Below are 25,732 nucleotides of genomic sequence, written 5' to 3'. Positions count from 1 at the left end.
ATTTATTTATGTGTTTAAGCATTTACCTGTATATTTATGCATGATTTTACCTTAGCATTTCACCCTCTATTTGTTTCCCCAAACTTATCTTTCTCTGTATTCTTTTCTTTACACATTTTTTCATACATTTGTTTTACATTTCTTCATGCATTTTTGCCTCATTATGCAAATGAGGGGGCGTTGCTTTAATGTTGTGTCATGCTTCAGAGCAGAACGGGTACAAGGTAGCTGAAACTAGAATGGCACTCGGAGAGCGCAGACCTCCCCCCCCCACACTCTCCGTGCAGCTTGCGCCATCATCCATGTGTATTTTGGTTTATGTTGAGATCAGCTGTACGTAGCGGAGCATCATAAAACACTTCATTCAAACTGGACAGAAACAAAATAAAATTCACCTAAGCCGTCGTCGTTACTCTTTCCAACAATCACAATGCTTTGGTCCAACTCAACTCTAATTTCACAGAGTTTAATGGGAAAAAAACGCAGAATCTACTGTTGCTCCCCCCCCTAAAAGAAGGCGGGGTCATGCGTCATCAACGTGTCATCAGTTACACTGCGCATGTGTTATACACTGTGGTTTTAATCCTCAGGCTGATCGGAATTCTTAAAATATTCCTGAATCCGGACCATGAACCGGATCGCCACACCCCACCCCTCCAAAAAATTTCATTCGAGTCCATCTCGGACTTTTGGAGTAATCCTGCTAACAGACAAACCAACGGCGGTGAAAACATAACGTCCTTCCTAGGCCTTCGGATTTGGCGGTAATAAAAGCCTCTTGCCTACGAGATCGGTCTGTTGAGACAGCAGGGTTGATGCATCATGTTTCAGATGTCCAGCCTGTCTGTCAGAATCAGCATATCAGTCAGTACAGTCAGTCATTTATCTCTTTAACTCCACAAGTCGATGGTTAGTTGCTGCTCTGTGCGGGAGCGTGCCAAACGCACTTTTGGTAATTTCGTAAAGCTCTCCCCGTCATGATGCGCTGACAGTTTGGGAAAACACGCCTGTTGATGTGCTGAAGAAACTGTGTAGAATAATTCATCAAATGTGATGTGCGCATCAGTACGGAGGGGTTCTGTGCTTATTTTACAACAGTGTGATGCTGGTGGCACAAAGTGTAGCAGATCTGCCGTACGTCATTTATTTTTTTGGGGGGATGGAACAGATACCTACTGCTGTCAGATGACAGAGAGACAGTGTAAAGGCAAGGGCTTCAGTAGTACTAACTGTCATGACAGACAGCTTTATTCTATAGTTGGCAATAATGCCATAACCGCTGGTTGAAAAACCATGTTGTAGAATAAAGTCAGTGTTGCTGACTTTACAATGAACACAACAATGAACTAAATTACACATCAAATGATAAAATGTCACAGGATATATATAGATGGAGTTCTGTGACGTTACCCACTGCAAGGGTCAGGGCAGGGGTCATTACTCCTCAACCTCCAGGAATTTGGTTTAAAGTTCAGCAGCCAAATTTACAATTTTAAAGCTGTCGGCGAGCGTCTGTCGGCCTAGATTTTGCAGTGTGTCCTGCAGCGTCGGCTCCAGTCAGCCCGTGTCTTTTTCGCCCGACTGCATGTACCATTGCAGCATGTTGAATTGGCGGTGAGAGAAATTACTCTGATTGGCTGTTCAGCTAAACGAATCAGTGTACAAGAAAAACGGACGTGAGGAAGCATGACACAACTTGAAAGCAACGCCCCCTCATTTGCATAATGAAGCAGAAATGCATGAAGAAATGTAAAACAAATGTGTGAATAAATGTAAAGAAAAGAACACAGAAAAAAGATAAGTTTGGGGAAACAAAGAGGGGGCGAAATGCTAAGGGAAAATGCATGCATAAATAAATAAATGCTAAAACACATAAATAAATACATACATTTAAAAATAAATATAAAATTAGTAAGAAAATATGCAAAAATAAATACATACAAAATAAATGCAAAAATAAAATACATGCAAAAATATATATAATACATTTTAAAATTCATAAAAAATAAATACAAGTGTAAATTAAACGAGTAAATAAATAAGGAAATTAATAGAAAAGTGTATGAATAGAAAAGCAAATCAAAATCATGTTTTATCAATTAATGAATTACTAAATTCATTTTTAATATTATTATTGCTACTTTTAATGGCATATTTATTTATTTATCCAGTCATTTATTTATTTATTCATTTATTTTTTATTTTGTAGTATTGGTATTGAAGGTATTGAAAGACCAACACATTGTTAGCTTGGGTCCCTTTTTGTAGGATTTGTTGACAATGAGACAAACATTTATCCTTTAAAGTATGGTTAAGGTGAGGCAACTGGTTAAGATTAGGGAAAGATCGTGGTTAAAGACCAAGTGTGCCATGGAGCATTTTTTATGAGTGGGTCCTCACATGCGTGCATATACGAGCACGTGGGTCCTTCCTGTCAAACACTATTGCACTGATCTACAGGAGTCTGCGATGTGCCAGAACGCAGAAATGAACAAGGCAGGGAAGGAAAAGACTTCTAGCAAGTAAACAATGTAGGTTACAAAATATAAAAAAAAAAACGCTTTGTAAATGTTTCATGAGGAAGAAGGTACATTCAACATGTTTGTTTGAGGATACACGTAATGTGTTTGGTGAGTAACACTGAAGGTTAACAGCAACTTTACCACAAGGGAGTTTTAGTTGTTGGTCTTCAACAGGATGTGAACTCTGATCTCCTGCATCAGAGTCAGAGGCAATGTGGTGCATCTGCCTGTCCACTAGTTCATCCAAACAGAGCAGTCACACCCCAAATACACAGACCTAGAACTGGAAACCTCCACAAGTTAAGTCATAATCATAAATTATGATGGCAACAATTTTACAGTAGAGAAGGAATGGAGGAAAAGTCCATCTGTGAATCGCCTTACTAATCTGATTACCGGCTCTCATGTGTATACAGCTATAACATCTAAAGCATGGCAGAAAATATCAGAGAAGATGGGGATACCAAGTAAGAAAATGTATATTGAAATTGTTTACATTCTGGTGTAGGATGTAACAGCTAGGGATGTCACGATACCAGAAATCTAGAATTCGATACAAATACCAGTGAATTTCCACGATTCTCGATACCAAATTCAATACCACGGTAAAAAAACCCCAAAACAAACAATAAATCCCATGTAATGTGTACATGTGTTTATATATATCCTCAGATTGCAAGCAGTAGTTTAAATTCGCTGACATGGTGACATTTCACTGGGTATAGGCTACCAGAGGTGGGACCAAGTCATTGTTTTGCAAGTCACAAGTAAGTCTCAAGTCTGTGACTCAAGTCCCAACTCAGGTCTCGAGTCCTAAACAAACCATATGAGCTCTTCACCAAATGAAACGTCACTTTAACAGCAGAGTAACTGGATCCAACTGGTGCTCAGTAACATAACGTCAGTTCTTCATGGTTTTCTCCTGAAACTTGATTGGATGTTGTTGAATGGTTCAAACTAAGTGGATCTGCGGAGTTAAGTGTAAGATAATTAAGTCCTAATAACATTCACCGGAAAACACAATTTTTCAGAGATTTAGCAATAAGCAACAAAAGATAGAAATTCAGTTTGTACAGTTCAGTTCAGTTTTTCCCCCCACGAGAGAACCCTCTTCTTGAACATAAAGGATCTCTGCATCTCTGGATATCTGGATATCTGGATCTCGCTGCTGTGGTGTGTGTGTGTGTGTGTGTATGTGTATGTGTGTGTGTCAAACTCCGACACAGAGAGCACAGGACAGAAGCAGCCGCATTTGGCTCTTGGCGGGTGTAAATTTCGGACCCTGCAGGGCAGGCATCATATGGTACCTTCAGTACTGTTGAAAACGAGTACCGTCCCGTTTTTAGAATTTTGGCATCAACTTGGTACCGATCGGTTCTCGTGACATCCCTAGTAACAGCATCCAGGTTAGCTGCTTAGGGCTGCCCGTCTATGCACTGCCTTTCACAAACTATTTGCTCTTGTGCATTTGGTGTGAGACTGGTGTGGACTTCTTGGAGGCTGGGGAATGATCACGGTAACAAAGCAGTTTGGGAAATGCAGGTCATAAGGAAATATAAAATGAACAGTCAAAGTCACCCCCCCCCCCCCACACACACACACACCTCCTCCCTAATCATCTCGATAAGAACATCATGTCTCAGCCTTTATTCCTAACAGACAAGTCATAATTCATACGACCACTAGAGGTCACCGGCAACACAAACAAGAGTCATTTTGAACAAAATGACAAATGTTGTTGTGTTTCTCTGAGGACAGTCTACTGTATGTTAGAGTGTCCTTTAATGTCTGTGTGTTTCTCTAAGGACAGTCTACTGTATGTTAGAGTGTCCTTTAATGTCTGTGTGTTTCTCTAGAGGGCAGGCATGTTTAAGATATACTGAACGGTCAGATCACACGACAACTAGAAATATACTTTGTGTTAATATGTGTCAAATATAACCCACACTTTATGGTCAATTTTTTGGGTGTCCATTTATCCATTATTTCATCTGCTCTGTTGAAAAGCAACTAACAAGATGTTGGTCAAAAACGATAAGTTTAATAGAAAATTAAATTATACCAGTGATCATTCCTCTCAGTGGTTGACATGTTTGGGATTCTGTAGGAACTCCTCATCATTTGATTATCTCTCCTATCTCTGATAATTACCACATTATGGTCTATGTAAAAATGATATGAGGCCATGAAAAGAAATGGAAGTCGATACCTTGACATTTTCAGCGTCACTTAAACCAGACGTTTATATCACGTCTTGGGCATTTATCATGATGTGGGAGAAGCTTTTCAGCTAACCAGCTTGCTTCTCACTAACAGCACAAATAACAGCTTCTTGATGAAAGAAAACAGCAGACTTGAGTTCTTAAAAACATACACTATACATAACAAGAACCACATTAATACTGCAATTAATATTGTTAATATTATTCTTATTACTATCATTATTAAACACTAAAATGCAGCCAGGCGTAAAGCTTCAGGCTGACAAGTTCATCTGAAAGAAAAAACTCAAAGTGACATGCAAACGTTCTCTTCGTCCTCTCTTCGTCCTCCTCGTCTCCGTTGCCATCGTCAGTGCAGTATATTTATTAAAAGGAAGGTCTTTGTTCACAGTTTCTTGTCCACCTCACAGCAGTGAGAGCTCCTTATTGGCTCAGGTTTTCAGTATCAGCAGCTGCCATTGGCTGAGCATGGAGAGCTCTGATTGGTTCTCATTCTGTTTGGCATGTCATCCAGTTGGCTTCAGAACTCCTATGACAACACTGTCGGTGCATGTGCAGATGTGATCATGTATGTCAGTGTGTGCTGATGTACAGTCTAGCTGATTGGGGATGTGTATTGGTGTGCTGACCTATAGACAGGGGTGGGCAGTATTAGTCACATGTATTTGAAGTACTATATTTATATGAACATATATATATAAATGGTCATACTCCTCAGTACGTGGAAACACATGTATAATGTCTTCTGTGGCTCTGGAGGAGCTGACCCTGATGATGTGTTATCTTAATCTAGAGAGATGAAAATGAATGGGATGGGCGCTATTAGGGTAAATATATTGTCTAGATCTCCCAGTTAGACATTCTGATTGTGTTCATTTATCTTCTTTCTAATCCTCTTGTTATTGCATGAGAATGGGGAGGGGGGGGGGGGGGGTTTACACATGAAGTATAGTTTTACTGCAGCTAACTGGGACTCATTTCATTTACAGCAACCCAGAGAAAGCTGCGATCAACAGTAACGATGGTGTTGGTTTGAATAACATCAGCTAATTCCACTGCAAGGTGAATATTTACATTTTAATTTTGTAAAAGAGAAAACTTGAAATGCCAATTTACAGAGTGCAAAAGCCAGCACCGTAACACCAAAGTGCCTGAGGCCAAAGATCTCACGATAAATATAGTCGCAAAGGCCGTATGAAATAAAGACATGTTCCTGAAGAGAGAAAAGAAAGTCAAATAAAAAATAGAAATAGACCCTTTCCCCTATCTATCTATCTATCTATCTATCTATCTATCTATCTATCTATCTATCTATCTATCTAGACACCCGGTATGCATTACATCTGTTGCATTTCTTCTTCCTGTGTTTACAATATTTATGTGTGTTGTCCCTGTTCAATGCTCAGAGTGCGTTCAATATCTAATATAATAATGTGTGCTTTGGTAGAGCGGTGCTGCAACAGTCTAAATCAAGCACACGTAGTCGTTTGTCTGTAAGATAGGTAAGGAGCATATTTAACATGTCATGCCAGCGGGATCCATAAACTGCAACGCAAAAAGTACTGATGTTAGCAAATCTCAGCACAGTAACCCTAACCCATTGTGAATGACAGAACAATACCTGATATCTGGGCTTGTAGCCAGCTGTTTAAAACACTGACTACACCTTACACGTTTCTGACACGTTTCAGTCATCCACCCCCATGCACGTCTGATGTCTGTCACACATATTTTCACACTTCAAGTCTATTTTCTAGAACTACAGTGACTGCCATACACTCCTGAGTGCACTACAGTACAAATCCAACTGATGAAGCTGCTGCTGTCGTGACGCTTTCACTACATTTGAAATCTTGCACAGTCAATACTACACCCGCATACCCAACGCCCACAGAGACCAAGCATCTGAACACTGGGTACTGTGTCTTGGCCGTTAGCTAGTGCAATGTAACGCTGCACTGCCTCTACTTGCAACACTTGACGCACAGACAAAGATTACTGGCACAGTCAGAGAGAGAAACGTCTTCATGAATTACATTTTAAAGTCAAGAGTCTGAGGCTTTACACTGAAACTGACCTGAAAGCAGATACACTAGACTGTTGTGTTTGGGTTAAGGTAGCTGATGTCAACCTCAGACAAATGCAGTGTTATTTAACATTTGATTCAACCCCTACCAGGTTGGCTATAACCGGACAATGTTGCCACAGTTCATTTCTAATTGCAGTTTGCAGGTCTTAACTTCCAGCTCTGTGTTAGCGAGTGTGTTTCTCTCATATTCAGCCCAGTTTAGACATCGCCGCCACGTCCCTGTCAATCTCCCGTTGCTTTCTCACCCACAAACACTACCTCGTGTTCACTGTGTTCACTACATCGAAGTGCAGTGTTTTTGGTCTGTGGCTGACCCTACACTACAAAATATCTAATTAAACAAATACAATACATGTAATACTGTTGTTAACACTGGATATTAAAAAGTAGTTTAACTGACTTCACATATGCTATCTGACTATCGTATGGTAGAAGAGTTGTGTGCTTCACACAGTCTAAACTATCATTTTGAATGTTACCCATAAACAACGCATTAATAGGATACTGTTAAACTCGTAATAACCAAATGCTAATTTATCAAATATAAGTAGTATATTTGTGTCTGAATAATTGTGAAGTTAATGTTTTTTTTTGGCTTTCGGTTGATCATTTAATCCGTCTATGAGTAGGTTAATCATGAAGGAGCGAAGGTGAAGGATTGTTATATGTTGTCTTTTCAAACTATTAGAAAAAGGAGTCCATCCCGTTGAAAATTGGGTAGAAAGCAACACCTGGACTGCACCAGTTATTCTCAGCGTCCCTGGGTTGCATTTGTTTGGTGTTCCTTGATGCTACCGCTAAGTGTCACCAAGTCAGAAATGCTCAAATCCAACACAAAGGGGCTTTAAAATAAATTGTGATTATTTCGTATCAACATACATTTTGACTCGTTTGTGCCCATCCCTGTGTATAGTGTATGTGTTCATACTGGGGTGTGTGTGTGTGTGTGTGTGTGTGTGTCAGCCCATGCATCTCTTGGGTCTCTACTAATTAGGGATTTTCAGGCAGAAATAAAGAAAACAATTAAGAACAATAACATCATTATCATTATCTGCTATCACAATAACTATTATTTCATGGATGCGATTTTTCAGGACGTCATTTTTTTGTTCACTTGAACTCATTTAAACCAAGATTCTGCTTTTATATCCACAATTCCTGATCACATCCCTGATTGGTGTTGTTATTGCGTTAACGTCAGCATCCCTCTTGTCCTTAGTTTTTATAGCCTCCATGGCAAAAATCTATGAAACAATGATGTGTGTTTTGTTTAGAAAACTGTCCAACTGTGCTTGATTGTTTTTCATGAATTTGTAAATGACCAGCCATCATTCTCGCTGATGGTCGAGTGATTCACTTTCTTAGGTGGGCAGGTCTTTGCTAAAGCCTGACAGCCAAGTGGTGGGAGGACAACATCTGTCCAGTCTTTGTAGGCTAGATGTTAAAAGAGCGAGATCAGGAGTCCTCAGAGAGATGTGATTGGCTAATCTCCGGATTGGAAATCTGGGCAGATCACCCACGGTGAGTGGTAATTGGTCACCGAAGGAGATGACGAGCATTTCCGCTCACTTTCAGAGGGGTGGGGGAAGATGTGTGTCGATTGGCTGTAAGGCACTGGCTCGGGTGTGGTCAGGACAGATCAGTCATGCTGAGGCTCATGGGTAATCCTGGACGGAGGTAAGCCACCGGGACACGACCATTCTCACTAGTCGATCCTGTGATGGATAGACGAGCTTTGGAGCGCATTGCATCTGTGAATTTCATCTGTACAAGGAAAAGACATGTTAACCGTGTTTTAATCATTAACACCAAAATCAAACCTCCACACAGCTGCTTCAGGTCGACACAAAGTTAACCTTGAAGGAATGCTTTGTTGTTTTGTGAAATATGCTTAGTTGCTTTCTTTCTGAGGGTGACAGGAGAAGATTGATATCAATCTCATGTTCAGGGGAGCACATTTCTTAAAATGAAATCATTATCAACATCATCTGAAAAAAAAATGAGACTGTAATGTAAAATAGAAAACGTAGCTCATTTTGATGAACCTTGTGAATATGGAATGAAACATGAGCACACTGAATGAAACTTATTATCATCTTTCATTTCCTGTATAGACCTAAAATATGCTTTCATCGAAGCACTGGCCCCTTTACAAGACGTAGACTTTGGTGTACTATAGTAAGTATGCACTGGCCAAATCTTGAATTATTTCACTACTGGATTTCCAATAGACTTATCTAGTCAGATACAGTGTTGCTATGACCTCAGACTTACATTACAGTGTGGTGTCACCAGGTTTGAGCCAATATGTTTAATTCCATACGCAGTATAATCACATTCTTCCCATACTCAAGTTTCAAAGTTGTCAGTGTGTGAAAACACATTCTCAGGGCGTTTTCACATTAGGTATGATTGATCCGCACCGTGCCCGAGCACGATTGCCCCCCCTCTCTGCTCAGCTTTCACATTAGTAAAGTTGTTCCGTACCCGAGTACACTTGCGTCATCATCCACGTGTATTTGTTTATGCTGGGATCAGCTGTTCTAGTGGCGGAGCATCGTAAAACACTTCATTCAAACTGGACAGAAACTAAATAAAACTCCCCACTACTGTCGTCGTTACTCTTTCCAACAATCACCAACTCTGGTTTGACTGAAATAAACTCTGATTTCACAGAGTTTGATGTGAAAATAGGGCGACTCTACACGTTGTCTACCCCCCCCCCAGATAGAGAGAGAGAGAGAGAAATAGAAAGCTAGCATGAGTGGGTGATCAAGACAGAGGCAGCGTGCAAAAGGACAGAAACTTAATCTGGATTGATTGGATGGAATTCTGTGGTTCATCAGTGAAGTGTATGGAAATACACTGCAGACTGGCTGTCACCCTTCTTCACAGCTGTCTCATATTAATGGTCCAATGCATTGAGTAGGCCCGCATCATACGTTCTTCTCCTCTCTGAAAGGGGTATTAGTCATAGGTCAAAGGTCAATTGTGGGGGATGTTGCAAATCAATGAGCAGAACTGCAGGGTTTCCACCAGTGTATTGCAGCACACTGGGCCGAAGCATAGGGGAATGTTTTTACTGTGTTTTTTAAACTAAAATGTGTTATACAGGTAGCAAACTCCGTTAAGGAATAGATCTGTGCGTAGGTTGTGTGCTTAACATTTTTTTCGAGGGTGCTGTTGAGAGAGAGAGAGAGACAGAGTGTGTGTGTGTGACGGTGAATATGAAGTTAGCAGTAACGTTAGATACAACTCATCAAGACCCAGGCCAAGTTCCTGTGTCTTGTTTGCCATCTGCTGCTACGAGTTCTGCCGGGAGGAGCGGCAATTGGCCGAACACCTTTTCTGGTAGAAACCCTGAAATGCTTAATAGAAATATTGCATTTTTTTTGCATTGATGCAAGGATTTTTGCATCAATAAAGTATCTTAATTTTTTTTTTTTAGATAAACAAAACATTCCTGTATGGTTATTTATCCATGAGCATTCAAACATTTCTACATTGATTCCCCAGAAAATGTACACTAGTTATATATATTAATATTGATTTTGCAGTACAAAATTGAATACACCATTTTAGAGGATCTTTCCTCATCACCCACTCATTTTGCAGCTCTTTGCAATGTAGTAATTGCAGAAATTATTTTCATTCTTCACAATTAAATTAAATAAAAATGCATGTTGCTTTATGTGGTATAAACTTATAAGCTCTCTCTGTGTGTGTGTGTGTGTGTGTGTGTGCGCACAAACAGAGGGGGGAAGAGAGAGAGAGAGAGAGAGAGAGAGAGAGAGAGAGAGAGAGAGAGAGAAAATTACAATTAGTTATTTTAAAATCTACACCAACATTTCCTGAAGCCACTAAATGCAGCACGACATACTGTAGCATTATGTAACGAATGAATGGAGAATGCGTGTAAAAGCAGGTTATGTTTGTATGTTGCAGTATGGCCAAATGTGGAGAGAAACATTTGAGGCAAATCAAATCATTGAGGAAGGAACACTGACATTATGCAAGTACTGAATGAATTCTGATTTGGAGAAAAAGAAACTTCTCACATTGTCTCCTTGTTAAGAATCAACCTGTTCTCACTCGTCAACTCATCAAATACCGCCGTTTGGTCAGCACCCCTTGGCTTAGGAAACCGACACACGGAGGTGTCCTTTAGCAATAGTTTGTGACGAACCGGGCTTTCAAATAACTCCAAAGTAAACCCACCCGCGCCGTTATTCTACAGCCCTCATGACCATAGGTGAGAGTAGGAACGAAGATTGACCGGTAGATCGAGAGCTTTGCCTTCCGGCTCAGCTCTCTTTTCGTCACAACGGTGCGGTAAAGCGAATGCAGTACCGCCCCCCCGCTGCTCCGATTCTCCGGCCAATCTCACGTTCCATAGTCCCCTCACTCGCGAACAAGACCCCGAGGTACTTGAACTCCTTCAATTGGGGCAGGACTCATTCCCTACCCGGAGTACTATGCATGTAACGAGTATATATTGACACACCGTCCCTGGTCCGTCCAAAAGGTGACAAAGCGGTGGTATTTGACGAATTGGGAGTGAGAACGTGTTGTAAGAATACGTTGCTATGGTGACTGATGCTGCTAAAGCATCCTATGCTTGAATCAGCTTTTGTTGCACTGAATTAGTTTCTAAACTAATTAATTAAAATGTTATGACTACATCTTTTGTTCCCTGAAGGAGAGAAAGAAGGTACAATACATATAGTATAGGGTATCACATCTTTGTGTGGCCTGACTAAAAATATGGTGGTGTACCACATTTCTCTCCTTCAGGAAACAGAAATTCTATTCATCATTGCATTCCTTTTCAGTTGATTCACTCAGGATAACACATATAATATGGGACAGGTATGCTCGCCCCGCAGAGCAGCCATGGAGGAGCCAAAGCTGCGACACTAGTGCATCGTAGACCGAGCGGAAGCATATAACCGTTTCATCTAAAAGGCTAAACAGTACCAACCTAATTTAACAACTGGCTGCTGCACAAGTATCACTCACTGATGACGTTGCCCTTGCCCGTGGTTGGGTGTCTCCTCACACCGTGAGGCAATGGAAGACCTTTGCTGATACAAGCTATTTAAAGTCACTGCTTGGACAGGGTTTTGCCCATTCAAGCATTGTCAAAATGAACAAATACATGGTAAAAATAAACACACACTTTGAGTGCAATCTACGCACAGCACACGAGGTATGCAACTCCTCTGCTCCTCAGATAAAAAAAGGAGTTTGGCAAAAGCTCAGGACCTTACAAGCCAGTACTACTATACTACACAGGTACATAAACCTTAGGTACTTAAAGGGACTGTTAGTAACTTCTTACACGTATAAATCATTGCGGGTCGGTGTCCCACGCACGCTCGCGTGTGGCTACGCTGTTCAGACAAGACTCCAACACAAACTACACGGAGACACTAGCAGGTCTATAATGAGGCAAAGTTCCCCTTCTTTCTTCCAAACAACAAAATTATGTCTGTAACTACCTTTGTTCACCTTTGAAGGGAGAACCACCATATTGCTTTCTTTCTCAGCCTTGTCCCTAACAACTGTGTTGTAGACACAGTTGACACAGACACGGTTGTCATAGTGAAAACTGTAACCGATAACCCATCACAACTGTTCTCTCTACGCATGCTGAGACTGCGCACCGATACCACTTTTTTCAGACCGAGTACAACTACTTACATTTGGGTACTCGCCGATACCGAGTACCAATACGAGTACTTCTCTGTGCCAAAAGACCCTCGTTAACAGCCAGCTGGAGGGTGTGAGCGACACGCGACAAGCTGGGGAGTCCCGCATACGAGGCGGTGCGCCGCGCGCGGCTCTAGGTCGGTTTGGAAAGGCTCGGGGCGAAGTTAGCTCACGGCCACAGCTTTACAGCGCTCCCCATCCGGACCTCATCGCACCGTGACGGGGCTCCCTGCTCCCGGTGCGACTGTCAACCGGGGCGCACTGAGGACAGTCCGCCCCAACCGTGTCATGTTGCGGCCCACGTAAAAGGCACCAGAGGTCTCTGGCGTTGTCGGCAACCCACCCGACCCGTCTTGAAACACGGACCAAGGAGTCTAATGCATGCGCGAGTCAGAGGGTGCAAGCAAAACCCCGTGGCGCAATGAAAGTGAGGGCCGGCGTGTGCCGGCTGAGGTGGCATCCCAGCCCAGCGGGATCGTGCGCACAACCGGCCCGTCTCGCCCACACCGTCGGGGTGGTGGAGCTTGAGGATCCGAAAGATGGTGACGAGAGGTTAACATCGCGCTGCTGTAAAGTGGTATCGCCATTGTATCGGAGTCGTTTTGTGAGTACGAGTACATGAGCACAGTATCGGACCCGATACCCTGGTGTCGTCCGTGTTTACCCTGATCTTGTTGAGTAGTGCTGTCAATGGACTCTCCATCTGTGCTCCAAGCTTCACCAGACACATCGCCTGATAAGTTTGTAGCATGGGCAGAGAGCAAATGGCCCAAACAGAGCCTGTCTGCTCCTGGTACATGTTCTCCAGCTGCATTACCAAAAAACAGTCCCCCTGGTGAAGGGAAGCAAATCCTGGCGGATTGACCAAACACACTTTTCAGCTCTATCTAAATCAAAATACTAGCCATAACGGGGCACTGTGACACAGGTTCGTAGTTGTCTATTCCTTGATGAAATCAACTTCGAGACAAAGTTTGGGAATAGAAGCAGGGGCTTCCTAACTGTTGTTGGATCAGGGGGAGTGAAAACCCTGCAAACTTTGACTGCTGGTTAAGGAGAGGTCCACTCCAATGACACGTTCTCAGTTACCCGACCATACAGGGAGGAGGAGGATCATCATCCTGGCTAAACAACGCAGGAGCAGTGCTCTGGTCTAAAGGGAAAGCCTCTCGTTCATCTTTTGACAGACCGTGCATGTCCAAGCCATGTCTACAATGTCACGGTCATCATGGCCACAAGGAAGCTCAAGATGCTGCTGACTAGCGCTCTCAGAGGGCTCCAACTACAACTCTGCTTACCCTTATGCCGGGATCAGACTACACGATATCAGGCCGATTATAGCCCGACACGGCCGTCGTAGGGGATCGGGAACGATAAATGAGTGTCGTGTGCGAAAATCGATCCTCTTATCTCGTGTAGTGTGTCATAGTACACGACAACCGACGCCACGTCTGGGACGCCCCACGACACCCCGAGGAAAAGTCTAGCCTGTCCGAATTTTTCGTCTTGACACGCCTAGTGTGACATCTCCAACAACGTGTTCCTTTGCGATTGTTTTTTCTTTCTTTTCTTTTTCTTTTCGCAACACAAGACTGCCAAGATCACACACAACACTTCTGTCGCCATGATCGACAGTTGCTTCAACCGCCTCCCCGATGACGTCTGAACTCGCGCATGATCGTGGAATACGACGTGCCGTGATTGGTCGTGGTCATACGTGTAGTCTTGCCTGTCACCCGACCAAGACACTGCAAGAGTTTATGGTGCTGTGATTGTTAGATCTGATATGGTGAACATCGTCAAAGACAAAAATATCGTGTAGTCTGATCCCGGCATTACACATATTCTATATAGTCAACCCAGCTAAGTGCAGGAAAGTCTGACTCAGGCCAAGTTGGGTTTCAGCCAATACTTTCCTAGTGGCGATAATCCCCAGGCAGACGGGACAATGCTAGTCCTTTTCGTTGTTAGAATAAAAAACACACCCATGGGAGGCCGATCAAAAACTTTTTCTTTGCCTGCTTAGCTTTAGCACTTATTCGGGGTAGTTCTGTAAGAACAACAGTTAACTAGCCAATCAGAGATTAAGACAACATTTGGTACAATAGTGCCCAACAATTAGTGTTTACCCGGTAGCCAACTGATCAAATTAGGCTGTTGTCGCTACCGCCAACTAAAACGTTTAAGCTGATTCTGAGCACTGTGCTAATTAGCTGTTGCTTTCTAACTCTGTAGGGTCAGGTGTTCTTAGCTTAGCATAAGGAGTGAGCAATGACTGAGGTGACTGAAGTATACATGTGTCACCACAGGTCATCTGCCTTTTAGACATGAACAGAGGTGTCTTCAATCAGACCATGCAGGGTGTGATATCCCATGTGTTGTAACGAGTAAATCAACTCAAAGGGAACAGCAGTATTTATCACTGTAAAACAGTGGTATCACACTTACATTTGTTCTACCAAGATGACCAGTGTTTGATGACGCTACCAGTCCAAACCATCCCATCTTTAAAATGAAAAAATCATGGGGCTGCCTAATGAAAAGCTGACATTAAGACAGATGGGAGTGATTGACCAATGAAGTCAGTCCATTGAAGAGGATGATTGGCTAGAAAGTAAGAAAGCAGGATCAGGGTTGGAAAAAGTAAATACGGGAAAAGTGGAGGTGGGTAAGAAGACAAGAAGGAGAGCGGAAGAGAGGAGAGGAAAAACGGAAGGAGGGCAGAGAGGGTAGGAGGAGTGGTTAAGAGGAGAGGAGAGGAGGGGAGAGGAGAGCAAGCGGTGGGGTAATGAGTGAACAAAGGAAAGGAATATCACAGCCATATACAGTTTGGACCAGATACCTTGTATGCACTGTTAATCTAGACTTTATTATGGTTTACATGTTATTTTGGTTTAACATCAACAACTGCTGCATTCCCATCATGCCCTGAATATACAGTAAATCACTCTGCAATGCCAGCCAGCCTCAATGGCAACTTTTGTCTCATTCTATTGATAATTCTAATAGGCAAAAAGATTCCATGTACATGGATATTAATGAAATCATACGGTTCAAAAGCATAATGTTTTCAGAAGAGGTCATATTATAAAGTTGATTCATTATAAATTGGAAACAGCAGCTTGAAGTTCTGCCAAACTAAAACTTCCCATTTGTGTCTTTGGACAGTGCAAGGCTCTCAGGTTTATCCTCGGAAGCCTGGGCTGACACATGTCTGTCATTTTACTCTTTTGGAGTGTGAACATCTCATAAAATGTTTGCCTTAATAGTCACTGCAGTGATAGACTTATATGTTGCTCTTTTAAAGGGACTGTTTGTAACTTCTTACACGTATAAATCATTGCGGGTCGGTGTCCCATGCGCGCTCGCGTGTGGCTACGCTGTTCAGACTCAGAGTCCAACACAATCTACATGGAAGCACCAAAACCTCTTGGTTGTATCTAGTGAAGCCCGTCTGTTAAACAGTGTTGGCCGCGGTTGGAGGACGCGGGGGAGACCGTAGCTTTGGTCTCCAAGACCGGAGTCTCTGCTGTACTCTGCCTGCTCGCCTTCACTCACACACCGCGCTCGTTCTTGCTCTTTTGTCTCCACTCTCACATGCATGCGTGCACACTCCACACTGCAGAAGAGTTAGTTTAGCTCTGAGAATATCTAGTGAATGTTCAGTGGACGTTTGTACAGAAATAACTGCTGTAGCTCCTCCAGACCAACAGAGGTTTCCCGTGTCTTGTGAAGTGACGGGGCTCCGCAGAGAGAAACGTTATCGTCTCCGACCAAAACTCCGGCATCTCCCCTGTTCCCTCCGGCCGCGGTCGGGAGACTGAGGCAGGAAAAGCCAACACTAGGATCAGCATTGATTCATGGAGAGATCTTCGTCTGGTCAGCTAACATTACTGCCAAGCAGCTGAAATATAGAGTGATATTGTGGTTTTAGCTGACGTGTGTCGCCTCACTGTTTTGAGCGATGCTCGTTCATGTCTATGTAGAGCGAGCACAAGCGCGAGCGCGAGCAACAGGACGCTGACTTTCGTTGACTTACCGGCCACAGGTGTCGCTGTTAACAAGACATTTCTGATTCTTACAAACAGTCCCTTTTAATGATGGGTGTGATTGTTCAATTGCCGAACCGTTTTTTTCATAATCTCCAATAAAAGCAGGTGTGTAGCCGATATCCAGCTGATTAATGCCTCAGTACCTTCCATTCACTAATTATATCCTCTTTGAGGAGTCACTGCCATTAAAACTAAACAGTCCAGACCAGGAAAGAGAAGAGCATTTGGAACTGGAATCCACATTTTAAGTTTCACTGATGGAAGCTTAACAGCAATCAAAAACAGGTAAGGGGGAAGCTTGAAGGCTTAACAGAACATGTTTTCCACTAGTATCATTTTGCGTCATTGAGGCCCAATGAAAATGCAGTTTGCCACTGAAGCTGCTGTGCACCACCATCATGTGAATGCAGCTGTTGTTCGATGGTATGAATGAATGCCGATTCAAAAATGAATTGTCTAAACATTGTCTATGACTGTGAGGTGAGGGAAGTTTTAGCCATCAATCATCACTCTCCTACCCGTGTTAGATCTTGACACTCTCAATGCCGTAAACGTTGTAGCCCTCTTTATAGGTGGCGTAGTTTGGCTGGTGGCTGGGGGACAGCAGGTTGAAGTTGGGTGCGTGTTGAGGAGAAGACAAAGTGTGTGTGTAGTTTCCTGTGTGCTGGGGGGACGACAAGGTGTTGGCTGCCACCTTCATGACAAAAATAAAGTCATTGTTATTATTCTACTGATTGTGTTTATGCAACAATGATGACTCTTTAGCCATGTGAGTAATTATTATTATTATTATCATTATTATTACCGATTCATGCGACAACAACCGTTTGAGTACTGATAGCACCAATAGTAGATAACTGCAAAAGCAACAAGGGTTTGCATTACGAGAGAGAGAGAGAGAGAGCGAGAGAGAGAGACGGATAGAGAGGGAGAGAGAGAGAGACACAGATAGAGAGAGAGAGAGAGAGGGAGAGACGGATAGAGAGAGACACAGATAGAGAGAGAGAGAGAGAGAGAGAGGGAGAGAGAGACAGAGAGAGAAAGAAGGGGAGAGAGAGAGAGAGAAAGAGAGAGATGGAAATGTGATCAAAATCTTATCACATTTTACAGTAAATATCAGCATATGTGTGTGTGTGTGTGTGTGTGTACTCCAAGGCCCAAATGTCATGCTACAAATAATATAAAAAGATGACCATTACATTGTGACAGAAGTGCATAATAACTGACCACTTCATTAATTTGCCTCTATTTCAATACATAAAATAAAAAGGAAATTAAATCTCTGTTCTGCATTCTATACATAATTAGGCAGCTTTCTTTCTGCAGATTGTTCTTGCAAAAGAAAAAAACTACAAATATCCCTACCATTACTGGGACAGACCCATTAATCCCATACGTGTAGTGAAAATGAAATGAAAATGTCCAACTGAGACTACCATTTGCGAGGCCCATAAGCTAATGACAAACCTAGTGACTCTCACCTACATCCAGAGAGAGGATGGAAACATGGAATCTGAGTGGGCCATGTTCGCGGGCATGGACTGTACAAAATATGGACGTGGTTTCCGTGACGTCACCCATAGGTTTCTGAAGAGCCGAAGCTCAAAGTGAGCAACTCCGGCCGTCACCATCTTGGCAGTGACAACACAGCCTAAAGCCTAAAGCCTTGGACACACCAGGAGCGTCAGGTGCGCGTGGCGGCTGCGTGGCGTGGTGGCTGCGTGATTCACGCATCAGGTGTTCACACTAGCTGCTTGTCTGTTGCTGCAGCTGCTGCTGTCAGCCCTTTCTTTCTACATAGAGTTTGCCTTTTAATGGCCATTTCATTTCATTATAAATATAATTTATATTTATTTTAGACAGAGAAAGGTTAAGAAACGTGTGGTAATTTGTAAATAATAGTAATAATCCACAATTAAAACTCCGTACTATATTCATTCATGGAGCCCTCCAAGTCACTGCATGTTCTAGAACACTGTCCGGCACATATTTCAGAATAAAAGCCTCGTGTTAACAAATGAAGGATTTCTGTCTACAGAAAAAACGCTCGAGGGCTTTTATTTCGAAATGAAAGCAGGAAGTGTTGATTAAACCCCATACTTTATTAATTCATGGAGCTCTCCAAGTCACTGCATGTTCCACAGCACTGACTGCTCATATTTCAGAATAAAAGCCTCGTGTTAACAAATGAAGGAATTCTGTCCATAAAAAAAAAACGCTTGAGGGCTTTTATTTTTAAATGAAAGCAGGAAGTGTTGATTTAAAAATAAGTCTTTACTTTTTTTTCATCTCCGTAACATATTCTACAGATAGACATCGAAATTGTAGTAATCTTGCTGATATGATGTCAATATACTGTCAATAGATCACTTTCACTGTCTGTTGTTGCTGTGAGACGCGCGCGGCACGCGTCCTTCCTACCAGCTGCCATCCCCTGTCGAACCAGTCCCCTCTGAGTCAGGACAGGGCACAGAACTGCAAGAATTGAATGTAACATATATTTTTGCACTACTACTTAATTACAGCTAAACAGTACACTACAAGATGTTTCTGAAAACATGAGGAGAAAAATAGTCATTACAGTAACAGAATATTGATTCATATTTGATCAGCGCTGCCTAGCTTGACCGTTTGGTCGGAGTTTGCGAGTGATTGACAGCTACCTCCGTCGAATGAACAGCCAATAGGAACGCTCTCTCTCTCTGAAATGAACTGTGATTGGTCAAAGTCTCCTGTCAGGGCTAATCATTTACAGCCTGAAAACAGAGCCATGAGGAGGTGTAGAGGTCTCTCAGAACACTTGAATTACAATAAGTTTAAAAATTATTATGGAATTTGTTGCCCAATGAGGCCAAAAAACATTCTGCCTACTGCAGGTTTAAAGGTATAAAACGCAACAATTTCCTAAAAAAAACCAATGCATAGGCTGATAAAAATTAAGCCCTCTCAATCATCTCTTCTGCCCTACTAATGTATGACGGTACAACGGAGTATAAAGGCCACATTGAGGAAAAAAATAAATCTGAGATTTTGAGAATAAAGTCATAATATTTTGAGAATAAAGTCATAGGTTTACGAGAAAAAAAGTCTTAAAATTATGATAATAAAGTCAAAGGTTTACGAGAAAAAAGTCGTAATAGTATGAGAATTAATTCATAAATTTAAGAGAAAAAAAGTCAAGGTATTATGAGATTAAAGTCACAATATTATAAAGTAGTAATTTTACGTTTTTACGTTTTAACTTTACGTTATTTTTTTTTTCCCCATAAAGTTGACTTTATTCTCGTAATATTACGATTTTTTTCCCGGAAAGTTATGACTTTATTCTCGTAAAGTTATGACTTTATTCTCGTAAAGTTATGACTTTATTCTCGTTATGTTACGACTTTTTCTCTTAATATTATGACTTTATTCTGAAAATCTCAGATGTTTTTCCCTTAATGTGGCCCTAACACTCCGTAGTACATTGTTTCTTTGGCCCTCACTGCATTAGACTTATATACTATATACTTAGACTATAAACTGTGTTACCTTCATCACAATGCTCAAATGTTTTGCGGCTCCAGACAGATTTATTTATTTTTTTGCCTAAAATGGCTCTTTTGATAGTAAAGGTTACTGACCCCTGGCCATGTGCTTCTATCGGTGTGTCAGTTTGACCGAAGCACACACACCAAGCAGAGAGGACAAGATGCACTTCGGCTGCATTCAATACAAATTCAGTGTGTGTGAATGGGTGAATGCTGACATGTGGTGTAAAGCGCTTTGAGTGGTCGGAAGACTAGAAAAGCACTATATAAATGCAAGTCCATTTACCATTAACCATATCCTGACAGTAGAGCATGAGACAGGTAATATGAAAGAAATCATGTTCCTCTGTGTCCTCCGTTGCTCCTAACGGCATCTGCAAGATTTCACAGACCGGAGGAAAACAACCAGTAAGAGCTGATCTGGAGTCTGCCGTCCAGCTTCCATCTATGAGAGCCGGCTGTCAATCACTCGCAAACTCCGATCAAACGGTCAAACCAGGCAGCGCTGATCAAATATGAATCAATATTCTGTTACTGTAATGCCTATTTCTCTCCTCAGATGTTTTCAGAATCCTCTTGTAGTGTACGGTTTAGCTGTAAAATGAGAAAGTTTGTGACCCCGCAGCCATGTCGAGATCTCAGTCGCGGAAATACCAAGCACCGCCCACCAGCTGGAGCACAGCCAATAAGAACGCTCTCTCTCTCTGAAATGTCCTGTGATTGGCCAAAGTCTCCCATCAAAGGCTAGATTTTCTTAAGCCTGAAAACAGAGCCATGAGGAGGAGCAGAAGTCTAGTTTTCTCTCAGAACACTTGAATTACAATATGCTGAAAGGTTTTTATGGAATTTTTGCCCAATGATGCCAAAAATATTCTGCCTAGTGCCACTTTAAATAACCCCACTTCTGTAGTTATTTAAAGCTAAACCAAAATCTTTTCCTAAACTTAACCAAGAAATTTTATCGCCTAATCAAGTTGATCTTTTCCTAAGCCTAACAAATGAGTTTTGTTGCCTAAACCTAAGGAAGTTGTTTCCTGTGAAGACGGAAGTTTATTTTGAAAAGACTGTATGTATGTAACGAGCGAAAATCGTCACTTGTAGCTGGACATTCATAGAAAAACGAACAAAAAGGCAGGAATAACTTTTTCGTAAGATATACGAACCGCTGTATGAGAATACGTTGACTGAGGACAGTGACTTCACAAAGGAAATTGACATTAAGTGTGGATTGATGCTGCTGTAGCACTTATGCACTGTTGACATTGTACGCCTGGTATGAATTTGGGATGAGACCCCGAGTGGGTAATGTAGTCTTGTCCAGCAGCCCTGCAATAAATCCTACCTTCATGAAAGTTGTAATGTTCAGTTTTTGTTTTAGAGAGGTGTTGGTTCAACTAAATGGTCGTTTTGGAGACTGTAGCTTGTGCTGCTGTTGAATTGTATTGTGTTATACTGAGGGGTGTTTCTAGTATTTTCCCCTCTCTGATCTACATAGGATGGACTAAATATTAGAAACACATTTCAGTGTAAGTATAATGCAATAGAATTCAACAGCACCATAAACAACAACTTCAAAAATGACCATAAAAGCGTAGCTAACAAACTGGCAACTGAGTATGCCTCACTATGGATAGTATTATAAAAACACTGGCATACTATTTCATTACTTACTCACTTATATTACATTTAATTCACTTCTATGGGATATGAATTTCACACATATGGAAATGCTACAATAGACACATCACATTGTCACATCACATTAAAGGGGAACATCGGACATTTTTAAAACACCGATATTATTCCGGAGGCTATATATCATGATAGGAAAAATACTACATCCAGCTCATGTACGCGCATATAGCAAGGACGCACCGGGAAACCACAAGGTGGAAAGGTAAACAGTAACTGACTAAATCTATTTTATGTTAACAATAAACACTTATAAGACAGAGAAACTGTGTGATACTAGGGATGTTAATAATTAACCGTTTAACCGTTAACTGACATTAAGCATCTTAACCGATTAACACTATCGGTTAAAACGGTTAAAAGAAATGTTAATAATTATTTAAAAAGCTGAGAAAAACTCGTCACTTAAAGGAGAAAAGCTGGTCCACCTTAAGAGAGTCTGAGCCGGGGTTACAGAAATAGGAAGTTGGCTCCCGTCTATAGCGACAATGGTGAGCACGAAGCTACCAGCAGAGCTACAGATGCTAACGTAGCACAAAAAAAACACACTGTTTTGTCGGACAATCGCTATCGTTAATCTGGGCAGACACACAGCTGACAACCTACTAAACTAAACTAAACTAAATGTGTGGTGGAGACTTTTACTGGGAAAGTGGCTGCATGTCCGTGACACTACACGCAGCATCGTGGCTGCTAAGTTAACGCTCCCGGACGGTGAACTGGGGACTCAGTTGTCTGTTGTGATCATATACTGTAGCTGGTACGCAAAAATCTTGTCGGTTAACGGTTAATAAACGGTTAACGAGGGTCTTTTATCGGTTAATAATCGGTTAACGAGGGTCGGTTATCGGTTAATAATCGGTTAACAAGGGTCGGTTATCGGTTAAGACATTTTTTCAAAATTAGCATCCCTATGTGATACCTTTCTGACTTCTTTTGTTTTCCAGTAGTTATAGTTTATGCAAGTGCTGTCCACTGGAACAGAGAGATCCATGACAGGATTTGGGCAGCAGCTAGCTTGTAGCAGTGAGGAACAGAACACCAGTAAGGCATCTTGGACTATTCCCATCCGTGCTATACGTGGTCAACGAAAGTCTAGTACTGTATTTATGGAATTAGCTATAGATATCATTATTGTAAAAATAAAATGGATTCAGAAACTGAAAGCATGTTTATTTATATTGCAAATGAAATTCTATACTCTATTCATACTCCATTGACAGGCAGATGCTATTTACCGTGATAATGCTGTCGCCTTGTGTTTTCCCGGTGCGCCCTCGCAATATGAGCAAGTTTTTTTTTTTTTTTCCCATCATGTTATATATAACTTCGGAATAATTTCAGGGTTTTAAAAATGGCCGTTCCCTTTTAACAACACAGAATTTTTTCTTTTCTGGTTTTCTGACTGGAAGGCATTTGTTCGTTTGTTTTCTAACATTACACAAATCACACAAATTCAGGTACATGTAGCAAATTAATAATATTACTATAATACTAATTAATTTGAGATAGAAAGTGGTATTTTAAAATATAAGGTACCTTCATTTTTTTGGCCTCAGCACGGCTCTTGTAGCAGAACTCTACCAGGGCTACCATCATGGCCAGACCCAGACCTCCAACCAGGATGTAGAAGACTCCTGCTACATTACTGAGAGACAGGGCGCTGGTCTTCTCCTAGTACACACACACACACAAAGGCAAAAAAAGAAGGCAGCCACCCAGAGAAAGGTGTTAGTGGGGTGTTTTTATGTTAACAGCTGACTTTAATGACTGACGGTACCACTAACCTGTCATCTTTAAACAATTAACTCATCATAAATATAGCTTTAGATTAGAACAGCACAGAGTCAAAGACAACTAGACTAAACATGACCTGCACAGACTTAACCCGTTCTTGCCCTTTATTTGTCTGTGTGTAAATCTTAGTGTACCTTTGTATGTACTAGATTTATGCATGTCTGACTTCTTGTTAGTGATGTAACTGTGTTTACAGAATTCAGCAGTTTCTTTAGTGAGTACAATTGTATCCTAAACGATAGAAACTATAGAAATTTGCAGTTCTATTTCATTTCTCCTGACCTCCAGAGGCAGTGCTTAACACTGGATGTTATCAATCTCGCACATGTGCAGGTCAAGTATTAATATCAACAAAGTCACATGTGACCTGGGATGATGTAGGGCAACCCCGCCTACATAAGCCCACGTCATCATCAAAGATGTCCCTTGAATTTTCTTGCAGGTAATCCTCGAATGCAGGTTAAAACTAAAAGCTTAAAATGAAAAAGCAGATAGCCGGTGACTCTTCGCTAGCCCTGAAACCGCATACTTAGAACTACAGTTTGTAAACGTAAACATTCCAGTCCCCACTGACCCAGTTTGTTTCCTGTTGCAGTGTATGTGAATTACATAAACTGACAGGAAGTAAACATGGACCCAAGCTGTTGCATCACAATGCAATTTGACTCCTGATTAGGATTGGATCAGGCTCCAATGGCAGGCTCTCTGGCCAGTGCATTGTTTAGGCGGGTCAAATCACAAGCTACTTTTTCTGAGCTGCCCCCTCAACCACACACTGAGGAGCTGGACCAGATGCCAGCTGTGGGGCTATCTATTGCCTCCCTCATTGTGTCACCCGAGGAGGTCTTGAGACCTGATGCTCGCTGTCCCAAGCCCGAGTCTTACAGATGACATTCAAATGAAAAGTTACGATACGGCAGCATGTATGGGCCGTGTTTGGGACTCCCTGTCCCAACTGATATTAGCCCGGTCCCAATCCCTGCAGTCCTCCACTGTCTCACTCTCAGTCTCAGTGATGCATCTCTACAGGCGACCTTGGAGCGACCTGATTACCGCCGCCGGGCTCCCACATGGCCGGCGCCTTTGACACAGATGGGTCGGGGGTCTGGGCATCGCTGGGCATCAGTTCAAGGTGTTCCCTTTTGGTCTTTCCCTAGCCCAATAGGTCTTCACAAGGTGAATGAGGGAATTGCTGGCCCTGATACAATCCACCGGTATGCAAATCCTCCCATATTTGGAAGATTTGTGCTCCAACCCGGGAACAGGGAGAGCATGACACCATGGCCCTTCTTTGCCATGTTTTACTGTCAATCAGGGCAAAAATTAACTCATACCTAGCCAAAGGCTAGTGTTTATTGAGATAACCCTGGACTCCTGCCAAATGCTAACCTCCCAAAATCCATTACGGTTGGAGGTCATACTCCAGCTCCAGCGTTACGGGTGGCGCGGCAACTCCTCGTATGGGCTTTCCCTCGCTTATTAAGTCTCAGGGCCATTTCCCTGCCAGGGCCACAGAACATGATGGCAGACTTTTTCTCTTGCCAGAAACCTCCCTCGGGAGAGTGGAGAGTCCATCGAGAGGTAGTAGAGGCAATGTAATACTAGGCTTGGGCAGTATCTATTTTGTATACCCTCCTGACATTTCACCAGGTATAGGCTACCAGAGATGGAACCAAGTCATTGTTTTACAAGTCACAAGTAAGTCTCAAGTCTGTGCACTCAAGTCTTTGCACTCAAGTCCCAAGTCAAGTTCCAAACAAGTCATTGTAATGCCATTTTAACAACAGAGTTACTGGCGCTCAGTAATGTAACGTTAGTTCTTCATGGTTTTCTCCTGCAACTTGATTGGATGCTGTCGGATTGGTTCAAACAAAATGGATCTGGGGAGTTACGTGTAAGATAATCAAATGCAAGTCATAATAATATTCACCAAAAATAAAGAGTCCAGAGTTCACTATTTCTCAGAGATTTAGCAATATACAACAAACGATAGATAGAAATTCAGTTTGTTGAGTTCAGTTCAGTTTTTCCCCGCACAAGTAAATCCTCTTTCCAAACAAATCAATATAGGCTCTCTGTTCGGTTGGTTCAGTTCAGTTATTTCCACACGAGTAAA

General features: G+C 41.9%; 1 protein-coding gene across 6 annotated transcripts in view; it reads right to left on the bottom strand.

The window, feature by feature from the left end:
- Positions 1 to 4,543: 4,543 nt before the first annotated feature.
- The window catches only part of LOC141765114 (glutamate receptor 2-like), a 129,427-nt gene continuing 108,238 nt past the window's right edge, over positions 4,544 to 25,732 (bottom strand). For 2 of the 6 annotated variants that reach the window (XM_074631046.1, XM_074631044.1), the window contains exons 18-20: positions 23,359 to 23,493; positions 17,116 to 17,291; positions 8,492 to 8,597 (exon numbers count right to left, since the gene is read on the bottom strand). In XM_074631046.1, the coding sequence (XP_074487147.1) occupies positions 17,121 to 17,291; positions 23,359 to 23,493 (306 nt within the window). In that variant the 3' untranslated portion in view covers positions 8,492 to 8,597; positions 17,116 to 17,120. Of the gene's footprint in view, positions 8,598 to 9,565; positions 10,544 to 17,107; positions 17,292 to 23,358; positions 23,494 to 25,732 lie in introns of those variants that run through there. The other 4 variants (XM_074631048.1, XM_074631047.1, XM_074631045.1 and 1 more) reach the window with 3 other exon arrangements.

The sequence above is a fragment of the Sebastes fasciatus genome, chromosome 3 (genome assembly GCF_043250625.1).
Source record: "Sebastes fasciatus isolate fSebFas1 chromosome 3, fSebFas1.pri, whole genome shotgun sequence".
NCBI classification, from domain to species: Eukaryota; Metazoa; Chordata; class Actinopteri; order Perciformes; family Sebastidae; genus Sebastes; species Sebastes fasciatus.
Note: the sequence above shows the minus strand (reverse complement) of the source record. Positions and strands in the feature narration are given on the sequence as shown.